Source organism: Rutidosis leptorrhynchoides, chromosome 2 (genome assembly GCF_046630445.1).
Source record: "Rutidosis leptorrhynchoides isolate AG116_Rl617_1_P2 chromosome 2, CSIRO_AGI_Rlap_v1, whole genome shotgun sequence".
In the NCBI taxonomy this organism is placed as follows: Eukaryota; Viridiplantae; Streptophyta; class Magnoliopsida; order Asterales; family Asteraceae; genus Rutidosis; species Rutidosis leptorrhynchoides.
Window position 1 is genome coordinate 526,281,478 of NC_092334.1, and position 13,743 is coordinate 526,295,220.

Genomic DNA, 13,743 nt, shown 5'->3' on the forward strand with positions numbered 1-13,743 from the left:
CCAAAACGGTGGCAACTCGCAAATTTTGAAAGCCTTCACTATTTTGGTCATATCTCTTTTATACGGACTTCGTTTTAGCTTATTCAAAAGCCAAACGTCCGTAACTCAGAGGGCTACAAATCCCCACTAGCTACTCAAACGTTTGGAGGGGCGAGGGCCCCCTCCTGCCCTAAGAAAGCTCCGCCTTTGTGTGGGAAATGAATGCGTGAGTGGTTATGTTCCTCTGTGTGATCCCGTACTGCTGTTAAAAAAGAACTAGAAAATCAAAAACTAAAGGTGGTAAAATTTTTGTAAAACTAACAAATGCATCGAATAAAACGAGAAAACCGAAAGCCAAATCGATAAATAATATTTCTTTTTGTGAATTTCGTAATAACAATTATTTATCGGTTTGATTTTTCATTTTCTCGTTATTGGATTGATTTGTTCAGTTAAATTTTTTTTTTTATAGGTGGATGGGGTGAGATTCTAGAAGTACCTTTAAATTTGTATTATATACCTATATCTAAAAGGTAAAGTGGAAATGAATAACACTATTCCTTTTTCAATTCCCACAAACTTAACCTTCTAACTTTCATTAAAATATAAATCGAACCCCCACTTTATACGTATATTTTTCCCTAAATTTCACAAGTTTAACCCCCTAACTTTTATTAAAATACAAATCCCACAAACTTTATATACCTATATCTAAAAGGTAAAGTGGAAATGAATAGCACTATTCCTTTTCCAATTCCCACAAACTTAACCTTCTAACTTTCATTAAAATATAAATCGAACCCCCACTTTATACGTATATTTTTCCCTAAATTTCACAAGCTTAACCCCCTAACTTTTATTAAAATACAAATCGAAGCCCCACTTTACTAACTTTTTTTTTACTAATATTCAATTTTCACAAACATAACCCCCTAACTTTTATTAAAATACAATCGAACCCCCACTTTATACGTAAATTTTTTTCAAATTTCACAAACTTAACCCACTAACTTTTATTAAAATACAAATCGAACCCCCACTTTACTAACTTTTTTTTTTAAAAAAAATAAAACCCGAACGCTAAAAGAAGCAACTTTCACAAAAGGAACAACCCTTCAATGTTATGTCGAAAAAAATTCTTTTTTACAAAATAGATCAAGACTTTTTTTTTAACTCGCATTTAAAACGGAGCCTCCGGCGCGAAGCGAGTGCTCCATAACTAGTTTGTACTCTATTAAGAGGAAAAAAATAAAAAGGGGATATTGCTATTTGCTACTCCACATTTGTTCAGTCGCTCAGTCATCCCCCTTTCTTTTTAACTTCACACACACATTCAAAACCCTCGTAACATACTGAAATTCGTACCGTATAAATATCATATCGCATCGCATATATAGTATAAAAAAAGAGGGAAAACTCATATCACCAGTTTCAAAGTTTCAATTTTTTCCCTTTCTCCCTCTTTATACTTCCTATTGCTTCAATCTGAAGCTGTCTTTTTCTCTCCATTCATCAATTTTTTCATTTTAGGGTTTTTTTCAACCCTGTGGGTTTTAAACTAGGGTTTATATCATAAATTGCTGTACGATGATGGCGGCGGAGAAGCTTAGGGATTTAAGTCAGCCGATTGATGTTGGTGTACTTGATGCTACTGTTGCTGCTTTTTATGGCACTGGATCTAAACAAGAGGTTTTTACTTTTGTACCTATTCATTATACGGACTACCTTTCTTTACACAAATACATATACCTATTCATTAATGTGTGTATATGTAATTTTATGTATGTGTATCACTTGTATATCTATAGCTGTATGTGTATGCATTGCCTATTTCAATATTGTTACTGGGAATAAATTTAGGTTTTTTTTTAGGTTTTGTGGGTTTAATTGGATGTTATTTGATTAGTTAATCTTTGATTGCAAGGATGAATAGACAGTAGTTATGTATTATGGTTATTGCTTGTAGTACAAATAGTAGGTATTGCTTAAGAAATAAGTGTAGTGGCTTAAGAAATAATAAATTTTCTAAGAAATTACATTTTTTTAAGATTTGCGTTTCCGTGGCTATCTTTAAGATCATTAATAATTCGAAGACACTGCCTTATAATGAGCGTTTTTTTTTGTAACCCGGTTTCCTCTTGTGTTGTATAATAATTACGATTGCTATCACTAAGCGTCCTGTACTTTTAAAGTTTCATTGGATTCTTTTTTCTGTATATAATTGAATAATTGATTTATGTTTATCGGAGATATAGTATCACTTGAGCAGCGTCGTGTTGGTAAAATTTAAGTGAGGGAGTATGCATTAGGATATGAGTTCTATGGGAGTCCATTTGTACTAGTTAATCTTACTGATTTAGTTATATAGTAACGTTGCTCATGAGCATCTTTTGACAATACAGAGGACCGCTGCTGATCAAATACTGCGGGAATTGCAAAATAATCCAGACATGTGGCTTCAAGTGGTTCACATTCTTTCAAACACACAGAACTTGAATACCAAGTTCTTTGCTTTACAGGTTGGTATTTCTATCTTTTGTCACCCACTAATAACTAATTGTTAACATTATTTTGTATATAAACATAAAGAAAGGGTTTTATATGGTTAATTCAGAATGGGCGGATTCACATATTAGTTAAACATTGCAGAAAATTGGTTTTCATGCCTTAGAATGTGATTTGCTTGTTTTTAACTTAAAATGCGTTTAGTTGCAGACAGGGTTCATTCACGTTTGGATTTAATTCAGTAGTTTTGTAGCTTGGTCAAGCTATACGTTTTGTATTATCATAATCTGACTTCTCATGACAAATCCAATAAATTGGGATATGACTATTTGTTATCCAAAGTAATGCTGCGAAGTTCAGTATTTGGTGTTATTATACTTCTGTTTTTTTTATTAATAACTCTTGATGGTCTAAGGGGATATTGGAGTTGAAAACTCTTACATTTAGCAGGGCTAAATGAAGAATACTACTATTCAATGAATAGTTAAAAAATTTCTTACAATGTTATAAGTTTTAATTGACTAAATGTATTAACTAATTTATAATAAAATTTCATACCTAATCAAAAAATTTGTTAGATGTTTTACTTCATCATTCAAGAATTAAAAGCTATAGATTATTATATTGATCTCAGTTACTCTATTAGCTTAGTGGCTATGAGACAAAATTCACTGTTGTATTGTAGGAGGGGACCTATATATTTGATTGCCGTCTCTAGGTTTATCGAGACCCTGGACATAAAACCATAAATGCGGCCTATCATAGAAGGGTAACCTGTAGCACATAAAGTCAACTTGTTTGGCACAATTGACTACGTGGTTTGACCTATTTCCTTTTATCTTTCAATTAACATTCAAATTCAAATTATATATTAAATTATATGTATTTTGTGTGTATGTGTATGTATATGCATATGCATGTACATATGTATCCACTTTTTGAAGCCCCTATAAACTCGAGGCCCTGGCCGTCGACCACCTTGCACACCCTTAGAGAAAGCCCTGCAACCAATTTGAATTTCATTACAATAATTATAATGTTATTTGACAAATTAGCGATCTTCTTCTTGTACAATTGAATACCTCAAGTGAAATTGTTTTATAATAATTAAATACCTCAAGTGAATCGCAGAAGTTGAATCATGAAATGCAAGTGTGAGTCTAGAAAACGAATATTGATAGTAGAATCGTGAAGTGCACCGTATGAAGCACAAGATTTATGAACTTTTTACCTTCATATTTGGATAATTAGTTTTATATTATATGTTAACGAGAACCTCAATCCTTTACATGTTAAACTAGTTGAATACTCATGCAAAGTAGTGGGGTACTTATTCTCTCAAGTCCCATTATATATATTTATATAAACCAAATTGAATTTTGCGGATTCGGGTTACATTATCTAATTTTTTAGCTCTTTATATTCTTGGTACTTATTGATCAATGCTATAAATAATTTGTAATTATTGGATGTGGTAACTGAGTAGTTGTAATTAAGGACTTGGTATGTATATAAATGTTAGAAAATGACAAAGTTTTGTAAAATAATATTTACCTTCTAGGGAGTATAATTATTAACCAGTGAAGGGTAGTTTAGACATTCCTCTTTTTGAGTCTGTTTTGAAAAGGTAAGGAAATGTTTTTTAGTGCTAGAGATACTTAGCATTCATGTACAATCTTCGTTTTACTTCTCCTAATCTAATTTTATTTATATACCATAATGAAATGAATGATGAAAGTTTTATTATCTAGATCAATTATTTTTGTTTCGTGCTTGGAACTATAATAATTTTTATATATCTAGCATTATATATATATATATATATATATATATATATATATATATATATATAGTGGTAGGATCAAGAGGGAAGTAACCATTCGGGGGGAAGCGGGGGGAAGCACAAACTTTTTTTTTTTTTCGTTTTTTGGAAAAACTTTGTTCACGAACATTATAGATGAGATGAAAATATGAACATTTAGTAGACACTTTGTGATAAATATTTTTATTTTGGCGGGAAAACGCTCGAAGAAGTAATATATAACAATTATCGTGTTTTTCGAGCGTATTTTGAGGTTTTAGCTATTGGGGTTTAGATATTAGGGTTTAGATATTAGGGTTTATAGGGTTTAGATATTAGGGTTTAGAAATTTAGGGTTTAGGGTTTAGATTTAGGGTTTAGATTTAGGATTTAGATTGAGTTTTTAACACGAACGGTTTAGAGTTTAGGGTTTAGGGTTTAGGGTTTGGTGTTTGGTGTTTTGGGTTTATGGAATAAACCCAAAACACCAAACACTAAACCCTAAACCCTAAACTCTAAATCGGGCTAAATTTTACTTCACAAAACATGAAAAAAAAACGTTCATATTCTTCACGAACAATATTATCTTGAATGTTATTTTTGTCGATCGTTTTCCCGCCTAAATAATAACATTCATCACGAAGTGTCTCTTCTAAATGTTCATATTTTCGTGTGATCTTGATGCCGGAAAAAAAAAAATTCAAAAAAAACGAAAAAAAAAAAAAAAAATTTTGCTTCCCCCCGATTGGTTACTTCCCCATTGATCCTGCCCCTATATATATATATATATATATATATATATTCCCCCATTCCACTTTAACACGCTGATTTAATGTGATTTTTTTTCCGTGTACAGGTTCTTGAAGGTGTCATCAAATACAGGTGGAATGTATTGCCAGTCGAACAACGTGATGGAATGAAAAATTACATATCAGATGTTATCGTAAAGGTGCGAACGATGTAGTTTCTGTAATTAATTTTTGTTTAATTAATTTGTTCTCGTCTTACTATCACATTAAATCTAATTATGAAAATCTATCTTGTTCAGCTTTCAAGTAATGAGGCTTCTTTCCGCCAAGAAAGGCTGTATGTTAATAAACTTAACATTATACTGGTCCAGGTGAGTCATGGTGCTCTCATCTCGTGCATTGTGCTATACTTTGACTTGAATGGTTGACTTATGAATGAAATTGCAGATTTTGAAGCATGAGTGGCCTGCCAGGTGGCGTAGTTTCATTCCCGATCTGGTTACAGCAGCAAAAACTAGCGAGACAATTTGTGAGAACTGCATGGCTATACTAAAAGTACGTCTGACAATTGATAAGTCTCTTATTGATTTATTTCTCTCTTTTAGTATACATGATTAAATACAAAATGACATTTTCCAGCTTTTAAGTGAAGAGGTATTTGATTTCTCGAGGGGTGAAATGACCCAACAAAAGATAAAAGAGCTGAAACAATCTTTGAACAGGTACTTTTGACTTTGTTTAGGTGTTTCATTTTGTTTCTACATTACACATTGATGCGTTATATTTAATAAAGATTTGTTTTTTTTTTTTGATACAGTGAATTTCAACTCATTCATGAGTTATGCTTATACGTACTATCAGCATCTCAAAGAACCGAGCTTATCAGGGCTACTTTAGCCACATTGCATGCTTTCCTTTCGTGGATTCCTTTAGGCTATATTTTCGAGTCTCCACTGGTGTGTATATTCTTCTCATCAGAACCTTAATTTTGTAAAATATTATATTATTGGTTTATTATTTTGGAATTACAACATGTTACTATATATTTTACAGCTGGAAACACTCCTTAAATTTTTTCCCGTGGCTTCATATCGTAATCTTACCCTTCAGTGTTTGACAGAGGTAATACTTTTCTTTAATACTTGTTTTGGATGATTTTATTATTTATGTATGCAACCAACATGTTTCTTTCTTGATTGGCCAGGTTGCATCCTTAAACTTTGGTGATTATTACAACGTGCAATATGTCAACATGTATAACATATTAATGGTCCAATTGCAGGTATCTGCAACTTTTTAAGAAATGCATGTTTTTTTGAGTTATGTGGGCCTTGTTTATTTTATCTCATGGTATATTTATTTTGTTTAGACAGTTCTTCCAACAACTACGAATATACCCAATGCATATGCAAATGGCTCTAGTGAGGAACAGGTAGATACTCTCGTTCTATCTGAAAGTCGTTGTCATGTTCTGTATGTATCTAAGCCAACTAAGAATTGTCAATTTGTAACTTTCAGGCTTTTATTCAGAATCTGGCTTTGTTTTTCACTTCTTTTTACAAGGCAAGTTCTTGTTTGGAGCATGATATTACTATCAACTACTTCTGTCCCTTTTTTTTGCCTGTTATTGGTTAGTGTTTACTAGCATTTGATTTAGTGATTCCACATGCAGTTTCATATTCGTGTACTGGAATCCACACAAGAAAACGTCAATGCACTTCTGATTGGCCTTGAGTATCTAATAAACATTTCATATGTTGATGATACAGAGGTTTTCAAGGTACTTCTTTCATTTAATGCTCACAACTTATATCTATGATCTATGATCTATATACTATCAAATTTCAGTCTCTTTTTTAGTAACAGTTAGATTAGAAGATAGATGTTGTCATAATCATAGTATGCAATATACATCCTTTGTTCTTCCATTTTTCTTTTCAACAGGTTTGCTTGGACTACTGGAATTCTCTAGTGACGGAGCTTTTTGAAGCGAATCACAGTATTGATAATCCTACAGCAACTGCAAACATGATGGGATTGCAGGTGGAACATTTTTTTATAATGTTTTTAATTGCTCACTAATATAGTACACAGATCTTTGGAATATTGCCTTTTCCCACCTATTAAGTGTTATCTGGTAATGCAGATGGCATCAATTCCTGGTATGGTTGATGGTCTTAGTACACAATTGTTGCAAAGGCGACAACTTTATGCTGTACCCATGTCAAAATTACGGTTACTAATGATATCTCGCATGGCAAAGCCTGAAGAAGTTCTTATTGTGGAAGATGAGAACGGGAATATAGTTCGTGAAACCTTAAAGGATAATGATGTTCTTGTTCAGTATAAGGTAATTGTTTGTTTAGTTAAATCTTTGACATTTTTTTTTTGTTTATTCTTTATTGCTTAAGAAAACTATCTCTTTTGCAGATTATGAGAGAAACACTTATCTACTTGGCACATCTTGATCACGATGATACTGAAAAACAGGTATGGATGCTTTCAGTTTCTGGTATTTGTGTATCTTTACATACATATTGATGTTGTGAATGTATGATCATAGAGTTCTTATTTTTTGTAACATTTTGTATTAAGTTTTGTAGCAAGTTTGTATGTTATTTGCATAAGCACTGCACATTGTTGCACCTACATTTGTAACTCTCAAATTGCAATATCATGATGTTTTATTATATTGTTTTGGGCGTTATCAGATGCTGAAGAAACTGAGCAAACAATTAAACGGTGAGGATTGGACATGGAATAACTTGAACACCCTCTGTTGGGCAATAGGATCAATCTCGGGCTCCATGATGGAAGACCAGGTATATCATCTTGCTTGTTTGGTGGGCCATGTCTTTTAATCTAAGATCCCATATACCGTTTAAATAAATTTTACCTTTTTATTTATTTGGCAGGAGAACAGATTTCTTGTTATGGTTATTCGTGATCTATTAAACCTCTGTGAAATAACAAAAGGGAAGGACAATAAAGCTGTTATCGCGAGTAATATCATGTATGTTTGTTTGCTCTACTTTATCTTTTTCCTATGTTTTTCAACGGTTTAAGGATGGATTATGCGACTACGAGTTTGACATTGCGCTTAAGCTGTATTCTTTTGTCTGCTGCCAGGTATGTTGTTGGACAATATCCAAGATTTTTGCGGGCCCATTGGAAATTTTTGAAAACTGTCGTTAACAAGCTGTTCGAGTTCATGCATGAAACACACCCAGGAGTTCAGGTTATATATCATATCAAGACTCATTTGCGTACTTTAGGTGTTTGTGCATTTTAGTTTCTTGAATATATATGAGCTTCTGAATATTAGAGGATTATATTTTGTCGTAACCATGAGTTTAATTGACGGCTAAAATTTATGATTTCAGGATATGGCTTGTGACACCTTTTTGAAGATTGTACAGAAATGCAAGCGCAAGTTTGTCATTGTGCAGGCAATATACTATTTTTTTAATTACAACTCCTTTTTCTCTTTAATCTTCTTGCAAATACATGACGAACATTATATGTTACTTTTTTTTAATCTGCTTATTAATACATGATGATTTTAACTGGTTTAACTTTTATCTTTTTACAGGTTGGAGAGAATGAGCCATTCGTCTCGGAACTTCTTACAACTCTTCCAACCACTATTGCTGACCTTGAGCCCCACCAGATACATTCATTTTATGAATCTGTACGTCTCAAGTCTCTCGTTTTTTTACAACAGTTTTTTACTGACATTGGTGATTTGAACAATTTGTTGCTGTATTTTCGTTCGGTAGGTTGGTCATATGATTCAAGCAGAGTCAGAGGCATCAAAACGGGACGAGTATCTGCAGAGGCTGATGAATCTTCCCAATCAGGCTAGATTTTGTTAAGAAAAATTACTAATATTTGATACAGAGTTAATAACTACTCGATTATAGGCTTATAGCAGCTTACGATTATTCTCATTCATGCAGAAATGGGCCGAGATTATAGGACATGCACGTGGCAATGTTGATTTTTTGAAGGATCAAGACGTTATTAGGACTGTGCTGAACATATTGCAGGTTTGTGTTTGTTCTACATATAATTTTTGATTGGCTTTTATATATAGTTATTTATCTAATCTGTTCGTGCATTATTCATTGTTTGCAGACAAATACAAGTGCTGCCACTGCACTTGGAACTCATTTCTTACCACAAATAACTCTAATTTTCCTGGACATGCTTAATGTTTACAAGTATGCTGCTCAACTTAATTAGATCCATAAAATCTTCCGGATTATTTACTTTGGCCATACTATTTTTCTAACCTTCTTGTCTAATAGGTAACACTTTATATTTTATAAAATGCAATTACAGAATGTACAGTGAACTTATATCATCTGGCATTGCTGAAGGGGGGCTGTATGCTTCTAGGACTTCTTACGTGAAGCTTCTGAGGTAATCTAATATTTTTTTTATTTTTTTTTTTTTTATTTATTTTTTTTTTTTTTTGTAGATGTCTTTAAATTAAAGATATATAATGAAGAATTATTGTAATGATATATGTTGTCATAACAGATCAGTGAAGAGAGAAACCCTTAAGCTTATCGAGACGTTTTTGGATAAGGCTGAAGATCAACCTCAGATTGGAAAACAATTTGTGCCACCGATGATGGATCCCGTGCTCGGTGACTATGCTCGGAATCTGCCCGATGCTAGAGAATCCGAAGTTCTGTCTCTGTTCGCCACAATCATAAATAAGTATGTTCTTTCTTGGCAACACTCATAATGGGTCAAAACTGATTTGGTGGAATCCAGGCGGGCTGACCCACACAAACACTCTTTCATTAATTCTTCAATTATAACATTGTTAAAGATTGCAGCATATTTTATTTACAACTTTGATATGAAAACAGACTGATTAAATTGCATTGCATAATGAATGTATAGGTACAAGGGTGCAATGATTGACGATGTTCCTCGGATATTTGAAGTGGTTTTCCAGTGTACTTTGGAGGTTATACATTTTATTCTAATTTGTTGAATTAGACGAGCAGTGTGACATCATTTTGTATCTTCTGGTTGCTATAATTATCTATGACTTGTTTTAACATGCTACTACTATTTTTAATAGATGATAACCAAGAATTTTGAAGATTACCCTGAGCACAGACTCAAGTTTTTTTCATTACTTCGGGCCATTGCTACATACTGTTTTCAAGCTTTAATCTTGCTGTCACCCGAGGTTTGTTCTCATACGCTTTTTTATCATAATCATTTTGCTAACCGTTCTTAACCTTGATTTTTCATGCATGTTTTAAATCACACCTCAAGTTAGCTGCTTTCGCTTAACATTTCACGTGTCTCATGTAATTGTAGTAATTATGCCTTTTCTTGTTTGTTTATCAGCAACTAAAGCTTGTAATGGATTCTGTTATGTGGGCATTTCGACACACTGAGAGAAACATTGCAGAAACTGGGCTTAATCTTTTACTGGAGATGCTTAAGAATTTTCAGGTACGACATGTGAGAAATACGGGTCCTCTCTTTGTTTACTTTGTGTACATTTTTTGATCTTATGTTATTCCTTTTTTGTAGAATTCTGAGTTCTGTAACCAATTCTACCGGTCTTATTTTGTGCTGATCGTGCAAGAGATATTCGCTGTGTTGACCGACACATTCCATAAACCGGGATTCAAGTTGCACGTGTTAGTACTACAGCATTTATTCTGCTTGGTATGCTGTTGCATTTCCGGTTTTTTGTTCAAGTATATTATGGGTGTGTTTGGGCTAAACTAATATAACATACATAAGATTATTTTTGAGTTAACAATCTAATATAATCTTGCATTCATATGTGACACTGATTGGTAATGAAAAACTATAGACATTATAAACATAGTTTGGCTGGCCCAACCTGCACCTGAATTACTTGTTTTCGACCCAAACCCATTTTGACTTATTACGGTTAACTACTTATGTTGACAATTTTAGGTTGAATCTGGTTCATTGACTGAGCCGTTATGGGATGCATCAACTGTTCAATATCCATATCCTAACAATGGAATGTTTGTTAGAGAGTATACTATTAAGCTTCTCGGTGCCTCTTTCCCCAACATTCCTGCATCTGAGGTATATGGTGAACTTAAATTCCATGCATCTGCTTTTTTTTTTGTTGCAGTTGTGAGACCCATTTAACTGATATGTTATTTCAGGTTACGAAATTTGTGAACGGTCTTTTTGAGTCAAGAGCGGATCTTTCTACATTCAAAAACCACATACGGGACTTTCTCGTGCAGTCCAAAGAGTTTTCGGCACAGGTAAGTGCTGAAACGCTATGTTAATTTTAAAGGAAGATTCTTGTTCTATTTTCTCACATTCTCATTGGTTATTTATCTTATTGATTGTGTTTTGCTGATATCTTTTGATACTATATTGGTTTCATTACTATAACTTGGACTTTATTTGATCTCAGCATAAAAACAAAGAGGTTGTGATTTCAACCCTGTATATTGAAATGGGCTGGTTTGGATGGCACTTTATATTTAACGAGTCATACAGCTATATTAGGTTGTTGTGGTCAAATAGGTTGAAACTTTTGTAACCTGCTACATCACCTTCATTAAGATTGAGATAAAACTAATATCAACAGCATAAAATATTTTAAGGACTAAAGAGTTTGATGAGGCTGCCTGACCCGACCCCACCAGCTCATTTTACGCCTTGTACAAATTCAAATGTATATCGGGTTATCTTGGAACACAAGGATATATTTGTGTATATAATATGTGCAAAGTTTTTCAATGTGTTATAATAATTTAATTGCATTTTATGTAGGACAACAAGGATCTATATGCAGAAGAAGCAGCTATACAAAAAGAGAGAGAAAGACAACGAATGCTTAGCATTCCTGGACTTATCGCACCCAACGAGATTCAAGACGAGATGGTTGACTCATAGAAGGCTAATTAATATATGCAGTTTATAGCTAATTCTCATTGGTGGTTTTCTCTTTTGTTGCTTAATTGTTATGTGGTGGGCAGTTTGATTCTGCTACCCTACATTTGTGGTGATTGTACTTTCATTATCGTTTTTCAAAAGAAGAAAAAACTTAACATGGTTTGCTTCTGGTGCAAATTTTAGCTCAATTTTTTCTCTAGATGGGCTCGGTGATGTAGGGCGTTAAAAGCAGTATTAGCACTAGTTTGCAGTAATATAGAAACATATAGGGATTGGTTGGTTGATCATAAACAAATTAGTTGATGAGAAGATGTTTGTGTTTCCAATTACTTGTAATGTATGGGAATCATTTCTAAATGTATTGGTGAATGATTAGTATTGGTTGAGAACATCTTGTCTTATTTTGGTTTTATACTGTTTATTTTTCAAGAAATGTAAATTTTTTGACTTTGACCGGTGGCTTCCAAGTTGAATCGTCTAGTTTGAAACTGTCATAAGTTTGCTTTGAACGAAGTACCAAATGATATAAGCCAACATGTGTGTGGGTGATTGGGCTTCACTAATGGAATATTGAAATTGCAATATAAGACGGCTTGCATCGGTGGTGTGGCCACGGCGGCGCCGCCTATGTGGCATGGAGCAACGCCACCTCTCCCTTGTATCTAGGGATGGCAATGGTCACCCGATCTAGCGGATATCTATCCGATCCACCCGTTTCGTGATGGATATGGATACGGATATGGATGAACTTAAATGGATATGGATATGGATACGGATGAAAATTTTCATCCATGGATATATCCATTATCACCCGAAATACATATATAAATACATAAATATAGATATATGCAAACACTTATACTATTACAAATGCATTTACCATTGCAAAAACATTTTACTTGCTACCATATAACTATTTAATTATGATATATTATGACTAAACACGTACATTTAATAAAAGAACATACATATCACACATTTAATTTATCGTAGTGTATGTGTGATGGTAAATTTAACAATTAATGTTATATTTTCGACAAAGAATACACGTTGTATATTACGTTTTGTTTTTATTACATACTAGGAAATATTATAACGTTTTTTGAACATCCAATAGATATCCATTAACCCGCTTAATCCACTGGATATGGATATGGATGGATGAACTAAAATTAAATGGATATGGATATGGATATGGATGAGAAAAATCTAAATGGATATGGATATGGATATGGATATGGATATGGCGTCACCCGATCCATATCCGATCCATTGCCATTCCTACTTGTATCGAGGCGTTGGATGACCAAAATGGTTGTCTGCGCGTGGCTCTGCAACGGCCTTCACAACGGCATTGTGTGAGATAATATGCCACTTGTCGCGATTTGGTTGGGTTTAAAAACCTAACCGTTAGAAATTAAAAAAAAAAAAAAAATTTAATCCTATATTATTTATCCTATATATACACATTTATTTTACTTATTCTATAACAAATCTTATTTCCTAACAATTCTTTCTTTCAATCTTATTTTTCTTTTCTACTTACATACACTACGATTCAGATGATGAATTTTTTTTAGTTTTGTTAGTAGTTTGGCGGAAGAAGAAGTGGAGGGAGAAGCTAGTAGTTCGCGAGTCCCTCGAACCCGGGTTTATATTCTAATGGATCGTGAAAGGGCGGCTGAGAGGTTATTCAATGATTATTTTGTGGATTCACCAGTGTATCCGGAAAAAAACTTCAAGCGACGTTGTAATTAATAAATATTTTTAAAATATAAATAT

The 13,743-nt window shown here is 33.2% G+C and overlaps 1 protein-coding gene across 1 annotated transcript; it reads left to right on the plus strand.

Moving 5' to 3' along the window:
* The first annotated feature begins 1,288 nt into the window (after positions 1-1,288).
* On the plus strand, positions 1,289-12,019 carry LOC139892919 (protein EXPORTIN 1A). Its single transcript, XM_071876048.1, has 32 exons — positions 1,289-1,668; positions 2,382-2,498; positions 5,142-5,234; positions 5,334-5,405; positions 5,482-5,589; positions 5,674-5,756; positions 5,852-5,990; positions 6,088-6,156; positions 6,239-6,316; positions 6,404-6,466; positions 6,553-6,597; positions 6,707-6,814; positions 6,979-7,077; positions 7,181-7,384; positions 7,465-7,524; positions 7,746-7,856; positions 7,950-8,047; positions 8,164-8,272; positions 8,418-8,483; positions 8,627-8,725; positions 8,814-8,894; positions 8,994-9,083; positions 9,172-9,257; positions 9,379-9,459; positions 9,580-9,762; positions 9,952-10,018; positions 10,136-10,246; positions 10,411-10,518; positions 10,600-10,737; positions 10,996-11,133; positions 11,217-11,321; positions 11,839-12,019. The coding sequence occupies exons 1-32, from the start codon at positions 1,567-1,569 to the stop codon at positions 11,959-11,961; spliced, it is 3,234 nt and encodes a 1,077-aa protein (XP_071732149.1). The 5' UTR covers positions 1,289-1,566; the 3' UTR covers positions 11,962-12,019.
* The last annotated feature ends 1,724 nt before the right edge of the window (positions 12,020-13,743 follow it).